At 45.2% G+C, this 26306-nt stretch overlaps 1 protein-coding gene across 4 annotated transcripts in view; it reads right to left on the bottom strand.

Annotated features, from left to right (window-relative positions):
* Positions 1–26306, bottom strand: part of nfat5b (nuclear factor of activated T cells 5b) — a 33346-nt gene that overhangs the window by 6093 nt on the left and 947 nt on the right. For 2 of the 4 annotated variants that reach the window (XM_062472081.1, XM_062472083.1), the window contains exons 2-11: positions 12867–12992; positions 5768–6440; positions 4394–4583; positions 3486–3676; positions 3158–3330; positions 2062–2196; positions 1922–1974; positions 1184–1316; positions 288–368; positions 81–184 (exon numbers count right to left, since the gene is read on the bottom strand). In XM_062472081.1, coding sequence (XP_062328065.1) covers positions 81–184; positions 288–368; positions 1184–1316; positions 1922–1974; positions 2062–2196; positions 3158–3330; positions 3486–3676; positions 4394–4583; positions 5768–6440; positions 12867–12992 — 1859 coding nt within the window. Of the gene's footprint in view, positions 1–80; positions 185–287; positions 369–1183; positions 1317–1921; positions 1975–2061; positions 2197–3157; positions 3331–3485; positions 3677–4393; positions 4584–5767; positions 6441–7015; positions 7079–12866; positions 12995–26306 lie in introns of those variants that run through there. The other 2 variants (XM_062472084.1, XM_062472082.1) reach the window with 2 other exon arrangements.

Below are 26306 nucleotides of genomic sequence, written 5' to 3'. Positions count from 1 at the left end.
GGTGGCACACTATAAGGAAAAACAAACGATTTCTTGAAGAAGAAAAAAAAAAAAACAATCAGCACTGGTATAACTGTCACCTTGAAAACTGCAGCTGGTTGGATGTTGCTAGAAACCTCCATTGGAGTGACCTCTTCTCTCTTCACTAAAGGCAACATCGAGGGCATCAAGGCACTGTCGATAACTGTAGGATAAGAAGCCTTGTTTTAGAAAAATGAGGACAATCGCTGCATACACATTACGCACTTTGTACACTCAAATTCAGAGTTGCAATACAAATGGACTACCTTTCATTCGTTCATCGTAAGGACATGGTTTGACTGGAGAAGGAACCTCTTTCTTCACAGACACATCCACACTTATCCCTGCTAGATCAAACACAGACCAACAGGCAGGATGAGCACATCAATTATGTTATATATTAAACAGTATATTATAGTATATATTTAGTATAGGTCATTATGTGTATTAGAGGTCTAGTATATTGTATTGTATACTATTTTGTATATTTAGGAGGTTATTATTATATTTTAGCTTATCATATATGTAATCTATGTTCTAAGTACTTATATGTTATGTTATGCCAGGTTGCTTTGCGTTGTCTTGTCCCAAGAATTTCAGTGCCCAGTCTAACCTTGTGTTGTTCTGTGTACCTGACAACAAAAGACTTGAACTTGTAATTATATCATATAAGTATTACAAATGTTTCTACAGTAAGTCAAAAAGATCTAATTATTCTTCTTTTCACATTCTGACTCGACTGTTTTGTTTTCAACTGTTCAAACTCTTCAACTGCTCAACAGCACAGTTTGAGTGGAGCAAGGGATCGTTTGTTATGTACAGGATACAGACATGCTCAATATACATATGAAAGGGTCCAGTGATTTTCTAGGTAGATGATTAACACTTCCATGTTTTGTTTCACAGTTTTTGTTCCCCTCTCTCTCCCTTCCGGCTAGCTCACTGGCAGTCCTTGCAACGGTTCTCAAAGGACTTTCAGGCAACTAGAAGTGATGAAGGACAATAGGACGGGGCAAACCCTGCCCTGTTCCTGACTCGACATGGTTTCCTGGTCTAAAGATCAAAAAGATCACACAAAGCACATTTACAGAAAGCTTGTACTTCTCCAATTGTGATTTCATCCCTAGACTTTCGGACCTCTGCAGCCAATGGGTCGACTGACCTGGGTCTGGAGTATAGGTAAAGGACTGGACATCGTGAGATCTTCCAGCATTGGTCACCACGTAAATCCCCACGCACACAGCGGAAGTGACGCTGGGGTTCTGGTATGGAGGAACCTTCACTATCAAGTGATTCTAAAGACGAGGACAAATTCAAATACATAGAGAGAGTCATCATTCAGCGTGCAACTACAGGCTCACATAAGCCTATTGTCAACAATAACAACAACATGTAGGTGTGACAAACAACATTTGAGCTAACCAAAACCATAATAGGCTTTTATGGGAGTAAATTTGCCATGATATAGCCAAGAGGAAGGATTCGACTGATGTGTGTAAGATACTTTAGCTAAACCTGATGACGCGGACTTGACTAATTTGTGGCCGACTAGTCCAAGACATGAAATGCCATCAAGCTGCATTTGTGTAACATGCATGATAAATCAGAGTGATGAAGGCAGAGGACTAACACATCTGACAGAAGCTTTGATTACGTAATGAGCTCCCAAGGGTAAAGGTTTAGAGTGGACTGTTGAGACACCCTCATCGTGACCACTGGGGCTCGAAGGAATTAGGTCACAAAACAATGAGGCCACTCAGATCCTGAAGTGAGCAGAAATTTAATATGATTAAATCTAAACACCCATCAAATCTCTGCCGGCCCCTTGTATCTAATCACCTCATTAGACACTGTCATGAATCATCAGGCATCAAAATAGCCAGGGAACTGACAGATATACCTGATGAAACAGCTCCATGTCTATTTCAGCCTCTGCCTTCCAAGACTTGTCATCTGGAAGTTAAATATATTCAGGGTCAATGGTACGCTGGAGGAGTCACAACATTGAAATCAGCGTGAGAACAGGATTAGGCAATTCACCTGATACATTCTCCTGGAATACGACTTTGGTGTCCTTCAGGAAGTTCTTGCCGATGATGAACACCTCGTCCCCGCCCCTCACGCAACAGCTGTGGAGAGACTTCTTCAGGATCTCAGGCACCCCAGCAGGCTGGGCTGTGAGACAGGACACACACACACACACGCCTTTTAGACAAGCTCAGGCGCTGGCTGAGCTACCCCTCTATCCCCACATCTCAGGGGCCCAGAGCTGCTGGCATTCAGAGAAGAGCAGGATGCCAGCAGAAAAGCTTAAACCAATTGCTCCAGACTACCTTGTGATTTCTTGGAAGGCACATGGCTAATCTCTGGGAAACGGTAATTGTGTTCTAATTGCACTGCCGGGAAAATAAGGGTCCAATAAAACAGAGTGTGTGTAAAGGTGTGTCCTCTCCCGTTTGCACAATTTCTGATCGTTAACCAAACCTGAGTAAAGCAAGAGCAGTTGGATTGGACCCCTGCAGGCCCACTAGCTCACAGGCTTTAGAAAGTCAACATAAACAAGTCCTGACTCCTCCCCCTCTTCCCCAGATCCAGCTTTCACAGGGCTCCCTCATCCGCCCTCTTCCTCCCCCCCCCCACCACAGACAGAGGCAGACGCCACTGAAGATTCCTACTTTATATTTTCTGGCCAGATATTACCCTGGTCGGATTGCACTCCGGCTCTCTGTTAACAATGAAAGTACACAGTTCTCCTAATCCCACCAGCTAAGAAACTCTCTTACACCCCAAAGCTGTCTTTCCTGTTTTATATAAAAACATTTTTTTCATTCTGCAACCAGCCACACCCCATACCCACAAGCAGGAACACATGACTCATTCCCAGGGGAGTCTTCACACAAACTCTTTAAATATTACATTCAACAGGAAAATGAGCTGCTGGGTTTTAGTCCTTACTTATGGCATGCTTGATTATCAGGATTCCGTCTGAAAAATCTGACAGTAAGATACATTGTGTACAGAATGGTAACAGTGTCACGGCTAACCCATCTCCTAGCCCTGTCTGGTTACTTGTGTCAGAGCTGGGCCCTGGGAAGCTGGTGGCCGGGGGAAGCTGGTGGCGGATAAGGGGACTCACTGCAGAGGATGGGGGAGGACGGGGTTTGGAGCGTGATCATGGTCCCGTCGGGCCGGGGGATGTTGACCCGGAACACCAGCCGGGCACGCGTGCTCTTCTTCTTGGAGCCGGCCACCCCGATGCGAGCCTCCACGTCAGCGTTACGGAGCTTTAGGATCCCCACGCAGTCCACCCTACACACACACACACACACACACACCATCAGGCCTCCGGACTGACCCAGCCATTACCTGCTGCTCCAACAGCTTCCCCGCACAGTCCACTCGAAAAGGACCGACTCCATGTTCTCACAGCAGACAATAACAGACGCTCGTGATCGGGTACATACGCCAGGGTCATGCTGTTGCTGGGCTCCAGGGACACCTCTATGACTGTGGTGCCTTCGATGTCCACCTCCTTGCAGGCTGTGGTGTTGCGCCCCGTGACCCGGCACGCTTGGTAGAAGCCGTGAGGCTTGACGCGGCCCGTGTCGTTGGCCACAAACACCTGGAGCAGCACCGGCTCATTCACCCCCTCGAGCTGGGGAGGAGGGAACACTAAACGTGCTTGGATTGGGAAAGACAACCTTCAGGTTTATCAACATTTTGGCCGAGAGATCATAACCTGGGATGTCATTTTGTAGATCTGATATAATGAGGCTATGCACTCATGTATTGTATTATGTATGGTTAGTAAGTAAGTCAAGACAGGAATGCAAGATATGGGATACAATACAATGCTGCGTGTTTGATTAACTGATGTGATTCTGAGTAAAGCGATTCAACAGGCTGCAAAGAATTGTTGATATAAAGATATAATGAAGAAATGCAAACAAAAAAAGCTATTGTTTGCCCAGTAATCATTTTAAGTAAATAATGCAACTGGCCTTCCTGATGAAATTCATGATAGAGTCAATATTTTCCTTTGTATAAGTGTTTGACATCTTACAAGATATCAGATTGACCTGCTGTTAATAAAAACCTCTCAGAAGTCAAATCTAAATGACCTAGTTGCAGCACCTCTCAACTACTTCTCTACAAAACATCTGACAACATTAATCAATTCCAGAACTTATTCACGTTTACTCAATAGGGGGGTGTTTTGCAACAAAGGTCCAGTTGACACTGCTGTTTGCTTAGGGATAGCTAAGGACACATAAACACTGGGCTTCGTCTAAAATACCGATCCCTGTATATGGGGCTGTTTGTACAAACAAAGAATGGGGATGGTAGTGACCCAGATGTGAGCTGACCCTACCTTGATGGTGGGGAAGCCCTGCTGGGTGCGGTCCTTGACGGACCCGCGGCTGCCCTCCGTCAGGTAGCGAGCGCGGTGCTGTGTCTCCGGCTGCACCAGGATCTTCAGCTCCTTCCCTTCACTCTTCTGAGGGTACTGACACGACAGGACGCCTCCTTTCTGGATGGGCGTCTGGGGCCCGTCCGGTGAGCTGCAAGAAAGAAACCAAAACAAATGCGTGCTTTAAAAAAAAAAAAAACGGCAACCGCTTTACCTTATTCCAACACTAATCTAACTACATGTGTTTCTGCCAATAACGTTTTCTCCTTCCTCTAGTTGTAATTGATGGGAGTATTATGTCACAACAACGGCCACGGCCCTTCAATCTTCTTCTTTAACCCAAACACATCCAAAACCACTCCTCCAGCAGACTAGGTGCCATGCTAGGACACGCAGCCCGAGGCCTGACAACCAGGGCTGCTGACCTCCTGTAATGGACACTCACTCATGTTTACCAACTCGTTTTCTGGTGTTCTTTCATCTAAGCATACATAACCAGCCCCTCTGCTGACACCATGCTTCCTGTATGTTGGAGAGGACTTGACAGGACTTGTGTGTGCGAGGATGTCAGAGTCTCTGTGAGTGAGTAATGGAGTGTGTGTGTGTGAGAGAGAGGGAGTATGTGTGTGGAAAGCACGGAGAGTAGTTGAGCTAGAGCAAAAAGGGCAAACTTTCTATAGTTGCCATAGTTTCCCCTGGGCGCACTCAGCAATGCAGAATTTGGAGGCCCGCGATCAACCGAGCAGAGTCCATCTGAAGCTCTCGGAGGACATTCAGACATTTTTAATTCAAATCGGCTCTGGTTTTTTCACTCCTTTTCAATGAGGCTCAGTGTGATTCATGGTGGCTCATCATTGTTTGTGTGGTGGTATCCTGTGCTTTCTTACTCTCTGCTCTGCCCAGGGCTCCCCAGGCAGGAGAGATGAGCCATGGCTTTTTGTTTGTGGCTAGTACTGTATGGTGGGTTATGTTTCCTCACACTTATTCTGGCTACGGGAATTACTGTGAAACCTAACTGACGGGCTTGTTAGTTTTTGGTCATTTGACTAGTGCCTGAATCATCTTTTCATTGGTAGTTTAAAAAATAAAGTCAGCTATCCATGATATATGAGTCAGTGCTGTTGACCGACATACAGTATGACTACATTTCTGCTACACAATAGATTCAAATAGAGAACAGAAACTTTGCCACAGTGTCCGAGGATACATCTTTCAAGGTATAGATGAGCAAGAACAGGGAAGTAAAGTCTGCTGACCCGGGGAAATAACTATTCTATGTGAAAAGTCTACACGCTACGTTATTGCTTTCAACAGAGATGCATGAACGTCACCCACCTTCCTTTGGGGCAGGCCTTGCTGTCTGGGCCCAGCTGTGAGAGGACAAAGTGTGGCCCTTTGGCACTATCTGCGTCAAACACGTCCATGCTGGTCTCCTCCTTTGGGGCGTGCTTCGGACCGGGCCGCTGGCGGGGGGTGCGCTTGCGGGACTTGCGGGGGACCTCTGTGTTGTCGTTGTAGGAGCTGGAGCTGACGATGCTGAAGTTCGAGGCCGAGTCGTCCATCCAGATGCTGTTGCTCTGCTCAGAGTCCAGCGGCGGCTCCTCCTGGCACGACATGCGGCTGTCGTCAAACAGGTCCTCCGGAGGGGGCGAGATGTTCAGGACCGTCCGCCGCTTGGAGGGGGTCATCTGGTGATGCTGCTGGGCCTCCTGGGACGTCGGCCCTCTCGCTCCTCCTCCTCCTCCTCCACTGACGGGTCCGGCCCCGCCTCCCTTCTCGCTGCCAGCCCTGCTGCCCCCGGCACTCCGGACGCCGCTCGCTCCACCCTCGGTGCCTAACATCTCCGTCACCCCTCGGCTGCAGCCAGCTTCCTCGGGGGAGGCGCCGCTGGTGTGAGAGGAGGTGTCCTCGCTGCCCGAGGTCGTGGAGAGCACGGTGGAGCTGGAAGAGGTGGGAAAAGCACTGCGGGGGCCTCCCATGGTCAGAGCAGAGGAGTTGGTGGTGGCATCTACAGTGTATACAATTGGAATTGTCAATAAAGGCATCTCCGCCAGCATTGGCTAGCAGTCCCATTCAAGCAGCGAAATTTGTGCATGATTGTTTCATCTCTTTTAGTTTTGGTTTGTTCTTTTCTTTGTTTGTCCAATTATAATTTGTCCAAGTTTTTTTTTAAATTTTTTTTATTGCATCATGATGTGTGTGTATGTATGATGTGTGTGTGTATGTACTGAATGGGTGTGCAAGTGTGTGCACATGAGTGTAATGTGTGAAAAAAGTGGTGACAAGTATCTGCTTGACAAAATGTCAATATAGAAAGTAAATAGAAAGTCTACATAGGTCTCCACATGAAAGCACTAAATAAAATATGAAATAAACTGCTTCAAAATGTGCAGTTAGACAGTTCTTAGCATTTTGTTGATTTCACAGTCATTATTAACCTGAAGAGCGTATGTATCGAGATATTTACAATTATCTGTTTGTGTAGGATGATGCATGCCAATTGGGTCTTTTTTGCCATACAGGTTCAAACAATTTAGTTGGGACTGAGCGTAGCCACAGAGACAAGATAAACAAGCTTCTGACCTATGAAGCAGAGAACTGCAGACCATTTTATATGCAGACACTCCCTGCTTCAGAGGGAACTTCCTGGAATAAAAATGAAACAGCGAATGAGCAATAAGAGCTGAACATAAAAATGTATATATATATATTTAATATATATTTCAAAAAGCGGTCTTTGTGAAAATGGAACTCTGTTCAAAAGATCTCCAATTGTATTGTTTGTCATCGATTCAGTGAGGCCAAACGGCAGAGGGCATCAAATGTGTCTTACTAACTGAACAGCATGACTGAATAGTCCTCATATAATAGGTGAAGGGGAACAGGTGATGTGTGACAGTATGAGATTAAATCAAAAAGGCTGTAGGAGCTTACTTGATCTGTTTGGCTACTGTACTTTCTCACGCAAATTCGTATGGGCTCAAGAACATTGTGTTACATTGTGTCACATTTTGGAATATAATTAACTTTTTCAATCTGATAACCTGCTTTGATGTTGATTAAGGAGTAATTGGCATGAGTTAAGAACGTTTCTTGACTGGAAGGGCCTCGACGGAGCATTAATTGTACTGTAGCAGTTGTGGTCATAGACAAAAGGTCTGGGAATACAGATGGGATTGTAAATATTCAAACATGAAGCGGACGCAGAACAGGCTAATCAGAGGACAAGCGGATTGGTTAGCTCGACGGTAAAGGTCCTTGTGTCATATCTGTCGACCAAAAGGCATACAATGTAAAAGATTGATGTCTCGTCAAAGGAATGCCTGTGACGCTATCAGTATGTCAACGCTTTGAATTGTCTTGGAACAATCTGTGCCCATTCAACATTCTTCCTACATGTCCGCTCACTTTCCCCATTCCGAATGCTGTGTAGGATGAAGATACACATCGGCTGCAGCCTTACAAACTAGTTTGCTTTGAAATGGATAGCATTAGCATGATAGCATGATGTCGAGACAAATAAGTCAAGAGCTACCGTAGTGAAACTAAAGACAGTTGAGCCCTACTGTTATATGCTTCCTGGTGGCTACAATGAGGTGACCTATAAGATATCTGTAATGACCAGAGAAGGAAGATGGAGAGAGGGGCACAGCCTACTGCTGTGCTTTGAAGAACCGGAATGCTTTAAGAAACAGCAGCAGAAACAACCAGCTGCTTGTTGAATTCGGGAAAAGTGAAAATTCACTCAGTCCGACACCAACACGATCACTTTTAATTCCGAAATAATATTTGAATCCATGTTGGATGAGCTATTTAAACAAGAGAGCTTAAACCTGATTAAAAATAAGTGACAGGTATTTAAGATTGGATTGTTATAAAGACAAATGGATGTGTTTGTGGACAGTAATTCACATTCAAATGATATGATCATTACAGAGCCCACGTGCAGATCCCACATTTGGAAGGATGCCACTGAACTAGTTCCATTTTCACATGTAGACCCATTCGTTCTCTACCTAAGAAACAAGTACTCTGGTCTTATATATAAAAAAAGAACATTTAGCTCACAACAGAACCCATTCAGGTGAATCGTTCACACAGTTTAAACCGTCTTATCAGGGCAGGTTACACACACTTTAGATATAAAAGGTTAAAATGGTTTTACAGCTTTAAACAGAAACTAAAGAAACAAAAGCTTTAAAAAATCTCGACCAAAACAATCCTCCCCCAACAAGCTTGGTAAAGGTTGATTGCTCTTTGCTAGGTCCCTCCTGACTTATTTATAGTGCCTAAAAGCTTTCTGTAGACTACTGTACATTGGCAAATATGCCTGAGTAAATCGTCCCATCAGTGCCTTGTGTACATTTCAAACAACTGCCTTTTTATGCCCTGCTGTCTCTTTCCAGGGGGAGGGGAGACCATCTATTTTTTTCCCCTCCCTAAAACAAGTCGCCTTGAATTGAGTGATAAATACAAAAACGCAAGCAACGTAATAAGGAAATCCTAAACTGGATAAAAACACAACACAGAGCAGGTTTGGGCCGGGGCTGAGGCTGGGGAGAAAAGAAGGTGTTTGTCTGGAGTCTCTCCGTCTCCCTCCGGCGTGGCCCCAGTCTAAACACGCCAGGCCCTGTTTGTTTGTTTAAAATGTAGCCAGGCCCACTAGACTAGGAGGGCAACCAGAGACCTGGGAGCAGGAGAGGACTGCATCTCTTTAACCCGGGAGTAAAGAACAGTCAGGAAGTCTGAATTAACACTGGAGAATGTAGTCTGACCACAGCGAAGCCTTAATCAGGGACACATGTTTAATACCTCCAAACCCCCCACCGTTTCAGTCTTACTTCTGAGAGAATTTTTTACTGTAAGCCATCCTCACATGAGGTAATGTTTCACTGTTAACTCTGTTTGCTCTACTCTAAATGAGAAAACAGATACCACTAAGTAAGGTAATAGGCCTGTTTATGAGCTTGTATCCTCCCCCGAGATCTTGAAACATTCAACGTTAAAGTATCCAGTGGGTTTGTTATTTATTATTGATATTATCACCCCCAAACAGTGAAGTTCACTCGATCACCTTAAAAGAGGCCAGTACAAGGTGGTGGCAGGGGGCTTAATCAATAGAAGGAGACAGCTGGACAGGGAGGCAGCTGTAGTCACCAAGGTGGCTGGCTTGAAAGGCTGAGATTCAGGGGCTTGTTTGAAACCTGAGTATTCAGCTGCTCTCATGGTAAGTAATACTCTGGTTAACGAAATGCATTGCAATTTAATATTCAATGGAAGGAACATTGAGGACAAAAGGTAGAAAGGGTCAGTATTGGTCTGTGGTTTGGTTGTTTCCATGAAGTTGCCGGAATGCATGGTACTGTTGAACAAGATATTAGCGAAAAATACAGGGCTGCCATTATGTTTACATTTTGCTTCTTGTTGTCATATAAACTTTAAAATGGCTGCAAAGGGCCGATGCTACTCTTACATCCTATTTAACCTCTAAGGATGAATTTGTAAGGTACGGCATGGGATACAAAGAGATGATTGGACATTTTAATGAAATAAATTCAAATTAACTGCCAAAAGGCAGACAATGGGACCACAGGATCATAGAGGCAGGACATTCCCGATTCATGTCTTCACCAATGGGAAAGTTTCAAGGAAAACCGGGGCAATTGTGGAGGGATTTAAAAGTACGTCTTCACTAAGATCAGACAGAAACAGTAAGACAAACCATTAATAGCAAACCAACTTGCATCCAGTCAACAACAAAACGACTTTGTGCACAACAGAATTGACGAAACTTTATAAAAATTCTGGATAAGTAGGATTGAACTGGTGAATCTTGTGTAAAAGCAAGTTCACTTTCATCTCAGAACTGTCTGTAGAACTTGCTTTTTGAGTGGCCACTCCTGGCATGCAGCCTAAGAACTATCCAACTTTGACCATGTCTCTGGAGCAGCACATTTCCAGGAGAAAGAGGTGGGTGGATAAGGAGTGTTGGAGAGAGGAGAGCTGCAGGTGCATGCCGACAGATTGGCCGGTTGGAACTACAAGCCAACAAGCAAAACAAAGTCCTACCCCTATTGTCAAAACTAAACCTGAGCCTAATGCACTTGAATCTTTCGCATAGAACTGATTTTTAGAATCTTAGAATAGGCGTGAGCCGTTATGACATGCTTGACTTCATTTTCATATGTAAAACCTTAAAAAGGCAATAAAAAAGCAGAGACTGATGATCCATTTCACCAGTTTCCCTTCCAACGACACAATAGCAAGACGTGATCGGGGGAGAATAAACAGGTCTAGCAAAAGCCACGGGTCATATAGAACCTTTTTTTCGAGATGGCTGCACTGTGTGGCATCTGAAACGGATCTACAGCCTAGCTGCGTCAACACGCGACAGCTGAGAAAAGGAAACAAGCATGACAGCGTGGACGGCCTCAAGGTTGGAAGCAGGGGATGGAGTCATGTTTGATCTTCAGTGGCATCAGGGGCTGCAGCTGGGACTGTTACTGGCAAAGGGATGAACAGGGATTATAGAAGCTGGGACAGTAGGCAGTGGAGGATGGGATGGTAGGAATGGGTGATCACAAATATGCGCCAGCCAAGCCTGGCCCAGTCCTGCCCTGCCCTACCCTACCCTAGCCCAGTGCAGCCTAGCCCAGCCCGGCGTAGCTTAGCTCAGAACAGTATAGGTGCAAAGGCTGAAACAGCAGATCCACAGCAGGGATGAAACAGCAGACAGGGACCTCTGGCAGACAGAGGAAGCTATGTATGAAATCAGGCAGGGGTGAGGGGAGAAGTTCAGAAGTAGAGCAATAGATCCTGACCTGAACTGTTGAAATCGTGGATAAATGACACAAATTGGATCGATTTGTGATGAAGGAAAAAAAACAAAAAAGATTTCAAACAGAGGCGGACAGAAAATGCAGGCCAATTTGCGGTGAAACCCGTGGTCCCAAATTGAATGTCATGTAAACTGAGAGATACTTCACCTTCCTTGTGCTACAGCCAGTTTGTCCCGCCTCGTCAGACAGAGCAGTGAGGCATTGATGTCCATTAGGCAACAGAGTCCTGGTGCTACTGAAAGCTCACTCTAAGCCTAGACACTTCAATAAGGGGAAGAGCGTAAAAATATATAGAACTAGAGTGAACTGCATATGGAATTTCGTAGAAGTTTGACAAAATTGTCCTGATCATTTATTTTTATTTTTTTATGTTTCTTTGAACACCTGTTTGAAGGAGATCAGGGTTGTGTTTTCCGTTAGTAAACAGTTACACAATTTGGCAACTGGATTATTTTCCTCCATTTCTCATATGTAACTTTTAATGTTTGTCACATGTTCTGCACAACTTTTTTCTCTCTCATATTTAAGACAGTTGTGTAAATACCCAGCTATGACATAGCTAAACATAAACATATAGGGATGTTTGGATCAGAAAATAGGCCTCTTTTTGTGAACACAGTATCGAAATTGTTTTGTACCCAGCTTCTGACGTGTCTCCTCCCAAAAGATTGTTTATAATTCAAACAGACCATGTGCCAATCCCAACAGCAATAGCACAGGAAGTTGGTCTAGCTTCCTTCTGGTTAAATTGGTTATTTTAATGCAAAGCTTTCGTTAAAGTTTTGTTGTGAACCCCAAATCCACTGGAGACAGCTTCTGTGCCCTGTAAGGAACACCTCTCCAGACATACAGAAGGCTTTTCTAAACATATCAGTATTGCTGATATCTATGCTGTGTTTTCTGCCAGTAGCTGTTGCATAGATAGATAATATGTTTGCATATAACCGGACAATGCCTTCATACATCTCGTCTCCAGGCAAATTGATCCACTATTGATCCTAGAGAGGCCTGTGTCTGCAGCTGACTGCAACCTCCAGCAGGTATTGCGTCAGGCTGCTCGTAGGCTCTGTGCCACAGTAAAAACAGTGTCACTTCATAAACAAGTGTCAGTTACTGTGTCAAAGGTGAAACAAACCACCGAAACCAGAACAAAAGCAACAGTTCACCGCCACCCTCACGGAGCGGTTGTTTACAGTCTTCAGAGAGGAGGGTGACACGCGGAGACGGCGGCTGAGGGCAGATTGAGCACAGGGCCTCAGGACACTGCTGGGTGAAGGCGATAAGGCCTCTGAACTCCAGTCTTCAGCACCTTCTTGCCGGGTTCTCACAGCATGCGACGAGATGCACCGTACAATGAGACAAGTAGAGTGGCTGGCTGGCAGGCTGTCGTCGTTGTGAGCAGGTGTGCGTTTACAGGTCGAGTCTGTGTGTGCCTGTGGCTGCTACCTACTCGTCCTACTGTGGTTGAAGTAGGTGTTGCAGGTAGCCTGCGGAAGGGTGGACTCCAGGAAACAGGACGGAACCACCATTTACCAGCACTGCTCAGTATTACCTTGGAGGCAACAGGGATGGAGGAAGGAAGAGGAGGGGCTTACCTGAGGCAAGGGCAGCTGAAGGGGGAGGCCCCGCCTCTCCGCCACTTTTCTGACTCATGGCTGCTGGGTTCTGCTGAGTGGACGACGGCAGCTGCAGCTCTCTGGGGAGAAGGTCATACACCGACTCTGCAGAAAGAAAGAGAGAAAGGTCAGGTTGTTTGACAGCACTACAGAAGAGATAGTCTGCAATATCTCAGGCAGCAGTATGAGGCCATCTCGCTACTCCTGTACTACAACTTCAGATGGGAATACAGCACAGAGCCTTTATTAACATGGTCAAACACGCCATTGGCTGGTGACCCTTTACCAACACTGGGCATTGTCCTTGCTGGCCGCTTGTCTGGAAAATGTCCTGCCTTGGTTTATTTATGTCCTACAACAAGAGACAACAGTGGAAGAGAAAATCTCATTCCAGATTCCTGCCATGTCTCCATGGCCTCACAGCCGCCCACAAAACCACCACCACCCCCTTCTCTGCCAGCCTGGGTCCTGGTCTAGCTGGCTGGCCAGCAGGGCTCAGCCCCAGCCCCCTCTCCTCTCCAGGATGGCAGGGAGCTATTTTAGGGCAACAAGAGCACAATGCCCTCCAGCCATGTTTAGTATGCTGATGAGCCTCTCTTGAAACCAGAAGGACTGAGTGGACAGAGTGAGGGAGGTGACTTGAAGCACCAACCAGACTGGAGGGTCCCCTCTTATGGTAAACAGTTGACATGGCACATGCCATCGAGGCACAAGGCACGACTCTTCAGGCTAGTCCATGTCCTTGCGTATCCCCTTTTGATACCTAATGCTTTCCCATGACAGAAAGCTCTTCTTCTCTTTATGAATGCGCGTGACATACGATCTGAGCAGGCTATCTCAAGGTATCCAGTACAGTCATGTCGATTTAAAAAAGTCAGAGGAATGGCCTGAGGAGGTCCTTTCTAAAGACAATTCTTCAAGACAATCTGAGAAGGTAACCAGGCCCACTATAGGTCCACAACCTTCAGGGAAACTGAAACAATAAACCTAGAATAATAAAGCCTATAACAACACTATGCAGGTCAAGGCGAAGTCCTGGCATGCCAATAAGTATAAGTAGCCCTTCAGACTTGATTAAAAGAGACAGGAATAAGCAGACAACGTTTATCTCCCTCTCTCTTCTCCCCCCCCCCCCCCAACTCCCTCTCTCTCCCTCCCTCCCTCAGACTCTCGCTCCCATAGGGCAAACTCGCAAGTCTTGGGTCAACAACATGACAACAGTTTTACTGTCCGCCTAGATTCATCATCCAAATATTATGGTATGAACTTCCAGCGGCCATTACAGTCGCCTGACTCTGTGCCAACTGCCAGCTTTAATTACTTGCAGCTGAGTCCCGGGGTTTGGTGTGTGTATCGGATACTTAACCCTCCCATTGTTTGCACTGGCTGTCTACTACAGACAAACCTGGGAGAGCTTGAAACGAGGCTCCGTGCCCCCACGGCGCTGCTCTATCAGGACGTAGGAGCACTCTGGTTCCCACACAGGGGGGCTCGAGGACGGGCACAACAAACGCCTACGCCTCCATCAGCCACACACAGCTGGCAGCCAATGTAAAAAAACAACAACAAAAAAAAACTCCTACGGAAATTAATTTGTTCTTTCTTTGACTGTCTCTGTCTGTCTGTCTGTCTGTCTCTGCATGTTGGAGTCTCTCTGCATATCCCTGAAGTCATTTGCATCTCCTTCTGTCTGTGTGTGTGTGTGTGTGTGTGTGTGTGTGTGTGTGTGTGTGTGTGTGCATGTGCGTGTGCGTAATTGCTTCTCTGTCCCTTCATCCAGCCGACTGTGCTGTTCCATCTCCACCAGTTTTTCCTGGGCAGGCTGAGTGAGCACACATGCAGGAGCATGTGCTCCTTCCTCGGCCCCTCCAGTAAACAGATTGCAGACCGCACAGAAAATATGTACTCTGCTCTGAGAGCTGTGCGCTTGAATCAGTGGCTGGCCTGTTCAAAGTCTTTTCCACAGTCCCAGGTCTTTATGTGAAAATTCCTATTCTGCTGCACGCAGAGCACAGTGCTTGCTTTTCAGGTGGCAATTTTGGATTGAAACAGTTTTCCTTTTGCACAAAAAAAAGAAAGAAAGAAGAACATTTACATCAGTAGGTCAGTCATTCGGCGCAATAATTTGATGCCTTGAATCCATCAGACGTATTTAATAAACTGACTGTAGCACTATGATTTGCTGTGCTGAGAAAGTCTGGTGGCTGGGAGACTAAACCTACATTTGGTCTTATCTCCTTCCTCTGAGACACAAAAGTCAGATAGGCCTTCCAAAAAAGCCCCACTGATGACACATCACAACAGCGTTCAAAAACAGCATGAGATGATCATTTAGATATAGCTTGCTTCATGGGAAAGAAAAACCATGCTGCACTCCCCTTTCTCAAAGAGAGGGAGTTCATTTACATGAATTATGAACTTGACTGTACAGTGTAAGCTCTGTGGTTGGAGTTTCCTGAAAGAAGATTAACCACACATAGTGCCAAATCATGTCCAAAGAGTCCACACACGGCTAAATACCTGCTATATACCATGAGCTCTGTTTGTGTTTAGTTTAACACTGAGGTGAATAGAGAGAGAGCACTCACCATGTGAAAGGCTGGACTTACACTCCCATTCATTTCCCTCACATTCCTGCTGCTTGCTCTTACTAGCCCTGGCACCTGGGGCGTGGCACTATTTTTTGGCTCAGTGACTGTTAACCCCCCCCCCCCCCCTTCCGCCCCCTCCTACACTCCCCCTCCCTCTACCTTTCCCTCCACTCTAATCTTGTTTACTGTGAACAGGAACCCTCTTCTCAACTTCAACTCACAACCCACAAGTTGGGAGAATTGTCATGAGGACGCTCTCAATTACCATTAGTGTCAAAAAACTGCCAAAAACAAGATTTGGGAGGACAACATGTGGTAGGACAAAAACCAAACAAAGAGCCAAAGTAAGGACTAAGCTCACCTCAACGGAGCTTATCTGATGGGCAACCCAGGCCGAGAGCAACCCATTGAGGGGCCTGGCACCTGCAGCAAGCTATTTACAACACTCCTGATCTGTTTATAACCCAGTCGACATGAGGGCTGCCTCTGACTCCATAGCAACAAGGAGCAGGGGGGCACTCTGCATGAGAGCTCTCTCCTCTCAGGATAAAGGGTGGAGAAATGGAGAGAGAAAAGCAAACAAACACCAGAATAACTCCATTTTTTTTTCTTCCTTTTCTCATTCAAATGCCAAAATAGAGAAGTACACGTTACAGGTAGTAGATGTTACAACAACCGACTGATAGTTGCACATTTGTTCTGGTTAACCATGGTTAACCAAGAGTCCCCGAAAAAGTTTTGGACTCATAATGGCTACAGTCTCTGCTAACTTTGAGGCTAACTACTACTCGACACATGTTGAGAAACCACACACAAAAATGAGGTGTCAAATGGATTAAAACTCTTCTACGGGACATTCCCCAGTCTTGGACGCTACCCGGAAGGAAGTTGTTGCCATCAGTGCAGTTTTGCAAACACAGTGGTGACAGTTTACACAATGTGAGGGTTAAGACCAATGAGTTGTTGAACCAGTTTGCGTCAGATGTCGACACCACAGAGAGTCATAACAATAACACCCGCTATTGGTTCCCATGTGATTGTATTCCCAGATTACAGGGATAACTCATCCTCCATGGGTTCCACATTATCCCCGAGTCAGTCACTTCAATCCCTGGGAACGAACACAGGACAGGAAACCATCCAACACGATAATCCGGTGCTCCAAAGCATATACAAATGGATTCCCCTCTGCTTTACCTGGCAACCCTATCTACTATGTCCCATTGTCTGGGACATAACCTTAATCAGTCACTCTAAAGCAATAGAGCAGCTCTGGTGTTCTTCTCACAGGCTCGATGATGCTTAGCAAGTGTAAGCCCCTGTCACCTACACACCGTCCATGTCCTTCAAGCCACTCCAAGATAAATGTTTAATGAGAAGCCTTGCAGTGGAATCTAATGTCTGGACTCTGGGATCTATTCTCCACCGGGTGGAGGGGCTGCATGGGTCCTGGATCCAAACGTGAGCAAAAAAACACACGTGCATCCGTATTCAAATCAATGCAGTGAAGGGGCCAACCCAATCTCTCTCTCTTCGTACAAAATGAATAAGGATAAAGATGGAAGGTTCAATGACATGACATGCATATTTTTGTGTCCAAGTGCATTATTTCTTTTTTTTTTATGTAATCAATTCATGACATGTATCAATGTATTCTATAAAACCTAATCAGTTTTAATACATTTTCAGTACATTCAAATAATAAATATAATTTTTTGCTTTGGCATCTCAAACCTCCAAAATGTCAGGGCAACGTCCGTGCAAATAAGCAGTCTAAGAAAACTATTATAAAGTATCATTTAATGATAACAAATTCAGAATAAAAAAACTTCTGCATTAATCAGATGGGTGAGCGGTTAAAGAATCGGGCTATTAATCAGAAGGTTGCCGGTTCGATTCCCGGCCGTGAAAAATGATGTTGTATCCTTGGGCAAGGCACTTCACCCTACTTGCCTCAGGGAGAATGTCCCTATACTTACAGTTAGTCGCTCTGGATAAGAGCGTCTCCTAAATGACTAAATGTAAATTTATGTTTGAAACCTTTTAAATGAACCAAATTTAAAAAATACCAATAGTTTTAAAGCCGTTGAGATAACTGAAGAACTTTTGTCCGGTCATTTGTATGTTCTCAAATGTCAGGGTGGCACAACCTATAAACATGGGATTTTTAATCGGGAAGTAAACAGGTTAACCCTTGTGCTGCCTTCGGGTCACATGACCCAAAGGTTCATAACGAACCATCGTTGTGTTTACCCAATTTTACCCAATACAAAAACAAATACAAATAATTTTCTTTTAACCTTTGCAATGTGGAGGGTCTGAGACAGCCCATCAGTTAAAAGAAAATGCTTCACTTTGTTTTTGTATGAGGTAAATTTGTCGCAATACGACGGTGGGTCACAATGACTGATGGGTCGGAATGACCCGAAGATAACACAAGGGTTAAACAGTAAATTGGATATTGCATCATCAAGAGGACCTCAAATGACATTGAGTGAAAAGGTTTTCAGAGCTCTCTCAAATATTGATGAACAGAGCTACTTTCACACCATAGGTCGGCTGGTAGGCCTACACTTTCCATGTCAGGTGGTACAACCAATGTAAAACCTGGAAAATAAATGTTCTCTCAGCCAGAGCCTGTTAATTCACGGCACACACAGCTAACTCATGCAGACACCGTTTCGCTGTGAATGTGAGCTTTTATTAGTGTTTGCCATTTGTCATTCCCGCTGGGAATAAAGAGTGCAGGATGAACCCAGATGAGACACCCACAGATATCACCCAGGGCTCGGAGGTCAAAGACTTATGGCTCTGCCTGTCTTAACCCTAATCCCATAGCGGCTAGAGACCACCTCCAGAAAAGGGATTACCCTCAAATACACCCACTGTCCTGTCCCTCGGCCCAGTACACCTACTGGGACATTAGCAGACCACACAGCTGCCCATACTAATATTGTTTGCCCAAACAAACCCAATACAACTGTGCTGAGAGGAGGATTCCACCCATGAAAGAGAAGAAGGGAGCGACAGACAGACACCATGCCTTTCAACAAACTGTGTGTGTTCTTTAAGTGAGCAGAAGAGGACTACTTCCAGTAAGGAAGGGCAGAAATCAGGCCGAGGGTCTCTTATGTGAAATGTTTACCACTGGAGTTCAAGAGGAGGGGGCGAAACAGACAGTGGGTTCAGATGAAAGGATGAAACCTCAGAAAGCTGTGGAATTTGAGCTATTTACACAGGCCTGCCTTGTGCACACACACACACCCACAAAGACAGGCTTACACATGGACACACACTGCATGTGAGCATCCACACACACACACACACACACACATTAGTAATGTATGAGAGACAATGCAGTGCATAACACCCTGCTTGGAGTGTGTGTCTGTAAGGGGAATCAATCAGGTGACTGGCTGCACCATTCATAGCTAAATAAATCCCAGGACTGCCATCCTCTCCCTCCACCCCCATTAGTACAGGGACACTGCTTCACATTCACAATGAACTTAGTGTGCCCACACAGGCATTTCTCCAGCCAGCGGGAAAAACTGTGTTGAGGCAACAAGGAGGCTTGTGGTCACTCCACACGCACACTCACGACATGCCATCTCCACACACTCAGAGCTTCTAGTCAGTAAACCTTGCTCAACCTCCGCGGAAAAAGAAGAAGAAAACGATCAGCATGACATAAGAAAATTATGATGTAGAAAACCACAGAAAATTGTAGGCTGCATAATCATCACGTACCAGTGCATTGGAAATTTGGTCAAAAGAATGAGAAATTGCTTTATGAAGTACATAAGTGACTAGATGATGAGGAGGCTGAACAAGTACTCTTAAGAATTTCAATTGTGATCTGAGTGATGTACGCACCAGAGCCACTGAGAAAAACTGTAATCACCAGCTGCATCACGGGCACTGCTCTAGAATTCCTGAAATCTGTGTGTGTCAATGACATGCTACACAACGACTGCATCACAGGCACTGTGCTCTAGCTACAATTCATCTGGGTTTCACCACGTCATCACAGGCACTGTGCACTATCCATCTATAGTTCCAGGAGTCTGTGTGTGTGTCTCACTGACATCTTAATCACGGTTACTGTGCACTAGTCTCTTGAATGTTTGTGAATGATTGATGAACAATGGTCAGTAGTTGAGGCTCCATCAGTGCCCACTATGTTTACACGGTAAAACTATGAAATGTTCCCAACAATTTACCCAGCAGCCCATGAAATCCACAGTCAAAGATCACCTACAGTGAGCTATGGGGAGGGGGGTGGGGGGACATCCATCTATAAAGCTCCAGGGGAGATAACTTAAGAGCTAACTTCTAAAAATAGCCTGTGGCGTCAAAAGGCTCCAGATTTCAAACCATTTCCTCTCAATTTGGAAGTGAGTGCTTGTTGACTCTTCTGATAACATATGTGGGAACAGATAAATATTTGGCATCAACATACTGACGTTCAGGCATGAGTTAACGCAGCGAATTCCGTGGGTCTCGGGGGCAGCGATCCATTAGCTTGTCGAGCACAACTCTCTGGGCTCGCAAACACGCACACACCAATCTTGTCCAGCGACCTCCCATTTAGAGTCTCGGGTGTGTGGGGTGTGTCGAGTTGCACCTGGAGCATGCAGAGCTGGAGATGCCCTTCAGCCTCTCCTCTGGGAGCCAGACCAAGACGCCTCCAGTATCAGCAAAGACGACTTTGCTCCCAATCCAATTAAGGTTTTAGTATGTCTGCTGCTCAATTAGTCACAACAATGGAGGGGGAACAGGAGCACTGGCGGGTGCTCGGCGAGCAGAAGACAGGAAAAAACGATTGGTCATTGGCGGCAACGTTTGCTTATTTGTGGCGACGTCCTGAGAATACCCCCCGCAATCACAGGTCCAGGTTCAGAATAGGAGAGCGATATAAAGAACGATCCTTTATTTATCTCGCACGCAATGTGTGCAGGGAGGGGTGGAACACCCACGCCTGCCAATGGTGGCCCCCCGAGAAATGCGTCTCCTCTTTATCCCATCCACGTATCCTACCTCCCAGGGCAGTCAGGAGCAACAACAGGAGCCCCACGGGCTCTCTACATGTCCCGGCCTGGGACATGGGCAGATGTTTAGCACGTTTTATGGGGGTTCTTAGCGGGGGGAAATTGCGTGAGCGCGTGGGGAGAACATGCGAACTCCACGCAGAAGAGGCCCTGCGCACTGACAGGCATGGGCAGGAGTCAAACTCGGAACATTCTTTTTGCGAGGCGGCAGTGTAAAACGGTACCATCATGCCACCAGAACTACCCCCCCCCCCCAACTTCCCAAATATACCTAGAGGTTTACAAGCAAGCCTTACGGCCTAATACTACGCAAAACAAATCATACCAGCTTAGGAAGAGTAACTAAGCACCTTACGGAAAGAAAAAAAAGAAAAATACAATGGATTTGCGAAGGCGGGAAGCAAAGAAAATAGGACAATCCGAAAGTGCCATTTGTTCTGCTTAGACTGAGAAGTAACAGGTGACCCGCGAAGAAAGAATAAAAACACAGGAAATTGAAATTGCACAACCATTATGGTGCACTGGAATGTCTGTCTCGTTTACCCCCCCCCCCCCCCCTCCCCGCCCCGCCCCCAACAGACATTAGACACACAGCATAGCCTGAAAGCCCTGAAATACCTTCCGCACATAATCTACTGTTGGGAAATGGCTGTGGCACAGGGCAGATGAGTGGGTGGGACAATAGTACACAGAGTGAGAGGGGACTGTCAGCTTTAACAGGAATTCCCCACCTCCCGCATCGGGATCAGGCCTTCCCAGAATCCAGAGGGGCTAGAGAATGATGGGTTATCTAAAACAGCTACGGCCAGGGGACAGCAGATCGTGTCGGTGATCATTGGATGGACGACGTAACATAGCTTTAGCAGCAGAAGTGCTCTTTGAACGAGGGCCTGGCAGTGAGTGAGGAAGCTGTAAGCCTATCCTGAAACCTAACCACGTCTCCTAATCTGCCACTGGAAACGCCTCTATCAGACATTTACACCTCTAAATATTTTACGTCTTAGTTGAAGAGAGAGAAAAAAAAAAGTGTCTGGCGCTTTGGGTGTGAGATCAGAGAGAGGCTTACTGGTCTCACGGTGGGGCAGAGAGAGTGTGGGAGGAGAGTGGACTCAACACTGGGCCTTCTCCAATATTGTGACCAGGGGAAGTACCAGGTCATGTAAAAAGTCATCTTTCACTCTTCCTGGGCACTTGTAGTTTCTAATACAGTCCCCACGCAGACATGAGAGCTGGGCCCTGAGCCAGTTGCTCCTGAAACAAAGGTTCTGAAACACGAGCCCTCTGTAATCAATTCGAGTCACATGAGACCACAGACTGCATGTTAACTAAATCACATTTGGCATTTAACAATGCTGATAAAAGCTAAGCTAGAGAACACAATGAGCATGGAACTAGCATCCTCATCACTGGCTTGTCAACCAACCAGGAAGACAAACGTTGGCTTGATCTTTATGAGGGCTATTGGCGTATTGGCCAAAAAGAAGTCTGAGGCACATTAAGCTCATTCATCATTGCAACATTCACCTGTTTGGTTTGAGGACAAGATTAGTGATAGGAACAACAGCCCTTCAAGGGAAACGAGTATGTTGATGTTCCAATCAGGATGTGTTGCTAGGGGTTCTGAAGGTTAAACTACTCATGGAAAGAACAGGTAGAGACTAAACAAAGTCACGAGTATGCAGTAAACACACAAGGACGTAGTATTCGGACCTGGGGCTGATTAGTGTTTTAACTGCAGTTTGGTTAGTGTTAACCATTACCCCCTGAGATTTTTACAAGGAAGTTGTGAAGGCAAGCTGATACGACTTTCAGAGGCCTTCCTGCCTTGGTTGCATAGTAAAAAAGATTTAAAGATACATCAGTTAGGTAACCGAGCTTAACCTAAAACCTGTTTTAAAGTACTGTGAATTGACGAGCCTGGAATGGCGGTCCAAGGCTAGGCAGATCCAATGTCATAGCTCAAAACAAGTCTGCACACTTTTTGCATTTGTCTGCTCATGTCATAACTCAAGAGGGTTGACAACGGGGCTCCAGTCATTAACACTATCGCATGATCAGATCACAGGAGAAAAGGTGCTGAAGAACCCGTTTGGCTCTCTCCTTCTGCCAATCCATTTACATAACGACAAGACATCTGATGGAGTCAGATGGCTGAGCGGTTAGGGAATCGGGATATTACTCAGAAGGTTGCCGGTTTAATTTCCGGCAGTGCCAAAAATGACGTTGTGTCCTTGGGCAAGGCACTTCACCCTACTTGCCTCGGGGGAATGTCCCTGTGCTTACTGTAAGTCGCTCCGGATAAGAGCGTCTGCAAAATGACTAAATGTAAGACAACATTGTACATGACCACAAGACAACTACAGACAGATAAGTCAAACTATAATTGACTGAAGATGCATTTAAAACCAGTTAGACTAAGCATGATGGAAGTGTCTTGTAGGCTACTTGATATAAAGAAATATTGTTGAACACTGGGTGGCATCAAAAGTCCAGTCCCTCGTGGGTTTTAACCTTCTTCTTGAGAAGCCTTTATTCTGAAGGCTACACGCAATTACGTCAACACCAACACACGCCGCTTCATCAGGAACATTCATCAGGAATGCGCTGAATTCTCACTTGCAAGTGGATCCGCACATTTGAGGCCTACATGCAGCCCGCTCGACCCACCCACAGACACTGAAACATGTGGTGGCTTCACAAACATGGAGGAGTAAAACATGGACTAGGCTAACTGGCTGGCTGCTTTTGTCTGGAGTGGCAGTTCTACCAGGGTAGCATACTTGCCACAATATTTAAACACCTGATATGGGATACAAAGGAATCCGATTCTGCATTCCTGGGCATGAGCTCTGGTCATTAACAAAACTGTATGTTATGCCAAAGCAGAGTAGGAGAGATGTTGAAGAACTTGCCTGCAGCTACTTCAGCCCAGTCATATTAAATATAAACACAGTGGGGGGAAACTAAGTTGGCTAAGACAAAGTCGAACCAACATCGAATTGGTGGACACTGGACATGGTGGTAAGAGTGGTTGAATCAAGTCTGAGGTAATCTAGCACAGAAAGTGGATACATGTAACATTAATTCAAACCAGAAGCAGCAAGGTGTCTGTTTTCCATGGAGAAGCAATGGGATGTTAGGTGGGGCCAATATAGCAGGCCCTTCTAACAGTGTCTACAGTCAGTCACAAAGATTAAGCTATAAATTAAACAGAAGCAAACCAAAGCAGGTGGATTGAGGATCTACATTAGCCCGAATAAACCTACGCCAGTCTGTCATCCACCCGTGTGTGGATTCCTGTACCTCTTTCAATAGAATCTCTTTCGGACTTGTTATAATATTTTGACAGTGTAACACACCTACAGTTAGGTCCATAAATATTTGGACATTGACACAATTTTCATCATTTTGGCTCTGTATACCACCACAATGGATTTGAAATGAAACAATCAAGATGTGCTTTAAGTGCAGACTTTCAGCTTTAATTTCAGGGTATTTACATCCAAATCAGGTGAACGGTGTAGGAATTACAATACATTTTATATGTATATTACTTGTACCAAAATGCACTCTGCACACCGTCACCACAACCAGGCGTCAGTAGAAGTCTGTGAAAGTAGGCAGCATGTAGCTTTGATTATTATAATGGTCAACTGTGTGTGGAAGCACAAAAAATTAGTGCTGGTTTGTTTTAGATTCTGGCCTCTCTAAAACCAGCCTAATCCTAAAGTTAAAAAGAGGAGGCCAGTAATCCTTCCTACTTTCTCTGTGGGCGCCTGCACATTGGGAGGTAGAAGTGCATACAGTCCTAGAATAATAAAAGTACAGTGAGTACAGGAACTCTGTTACAACAGGTAGGACATTATCACCAACGTAATAAAAGCAGATGACTCACAAACGGACTAAGACGAGCTTCGCCAAAGACCTTTCCCAAATCATTCTGATCCCGATCAATTCATCTGTGTTTATTTGTTTTGTTTTCAGCCTTTCATCTTACATCATCCGAGATCTATGAGCATCCAAAGCAATTAGATATTTTTAAGCACACACCGTCCGGTTTGTTTAACATAACAGAGTCAATATTAATAGAGTGCAAACCCAGGTTTACACACAGAAAGCAGTCCGCTCCCCCTATGTTGGTTAATGATTGACTCTGTGAGCGGGCATGGGTCAGGTTGGCGAGGTTAGATAGATCCATAGACATGGTTAAGATCTGTGGTCGAGTCTGTCCAAGGTTGACCAAGCCATGTGACAACAAAAGGGACCTAAATCATTCTATAAATTACACACTGCACCAAAAGTCATATCTGGTACAGGACAGCACTGGATCCCATTCTGAACCCTCAAGTGTAGCCAAATGAAGCTGGGCAACGTAAGGAAGGCCCTCTACATTTCCACTGAACTTATTGATAGGCCTGTTACAGCTTCCTGTGCATGTAATATCTCTTTAAAGAGCGTTATTATCTCAGGGGAATGTTATCATTATGGTTAAGGATGTGAGCAGCCATATGATTGGCTCCATCACTGGGTTTTCATGGCAGTTCTGCAAGGGGCTCATTAGGTACTCCAAGAGGCCCACATAGGACCTCTCTAAACCAGGTGGGAACACGGAGGACGTGCAGGGGGTGACATACACACACTTAAAACCGCCGAGAACAGTTCAAGCAAAGCATTGAAACCAATTGAATGACTGCCCAAGTCTCAAATCAAAATCCAACAACCTGAACCTAGAGCATTTCCAAACTCAAGTGGAGCTCACACAAACTCTTTTGGATTAAAATTACGTAAGCAGCCTAGAGCGTACTGAAATTCGGACCTTTCCCCCAGTCATTCATTCCATTTGTCAAACCATCTATCAACATTGCCCTCTCTAACGATGTCTACTTATCTTTCCCTAATATAACATAGCCTATCTGCTAACATTAGGCTACACTTGGAATGGTCTTCATGAGCTCTCCTGATAATAGGAAACTCTCGGCCCAATCCGAGGTTCCATTATGGCAGCTCTGCACTACACTGCTAACCAGAGAAAAGTGCCTTCTGCATGAAGATTTTCTAACAGTGTTTATTCAGCTATATAAGGCTATTCTGTGCAGCCTGTCTCTTTTAGCATAGAAACTGCAATCAGTCAGGTAGACAATGAGAGGATTAAGAGACACCAACTTACCTCACAACTTCATCTGTTGGGAGTCGAAACTATACAAAAGCTGTTGTTTGATATTGAGGTGACCCTTGAAGAGGCTAGAAATTAAAATAGCTGAATGACAAGCAAATATATGGATTCCTTAAATGAGGCACTGATTAGAATCGTAGCAAAGCATTGGACAGAGTTAAATTTCCCTTACAATACACTGATCATTATTACCCAGCCTAGATGTGACTTGATTGTAACTTGATGTGGATAACACCCCCCAAGTAGTACTGATTATAAGAGCTGCCTGGATATTGCACACAGGATATTGAATACATAGTTTGAGATATGGGGTATGTTTTAATAAAAATGGCATCTTCCATAAACATTCCCTTCTTAAAGCAGATTTGAGAGAGCTCAGGGTTCCCGTCATCAACTCAAGTCAACTTTTCCTGGGGAAGTTCATTTCTTCAGGCCTAGATGTTATACTCCAGTATTTGTGTTGCAGGTACAGTAGGCTATAGGCTAAATAAAGTGATCATTTCACTTGAAAATATACCATTTCACCTTTAAACATTGGCCAATAAAATGGGACCCTTCGGTTTGTGGCTTCTATGAGGAGATTAAATGGCAAATTGAATGAATT

The sequence above is a fragment of the Osmerus eperlanus genome, chromosome 10, assembly GCF_963692335.1.
Source record: "Osmerus eperlanus chromosome 10, fOsmEpe2.1, whole genome shotgun sequence".
Taxonomy (NCBI): Eukaryota; Metazoa; Chordata; class Actinopteri; order Osmeriformes; family Osmeridae; genus Osmerus; species Osmerus eperlanus.
Note: the sequence above shows the minus strand (reverse complement) of the source record. Positions and strands in the feature narration are given on the sequence as shown.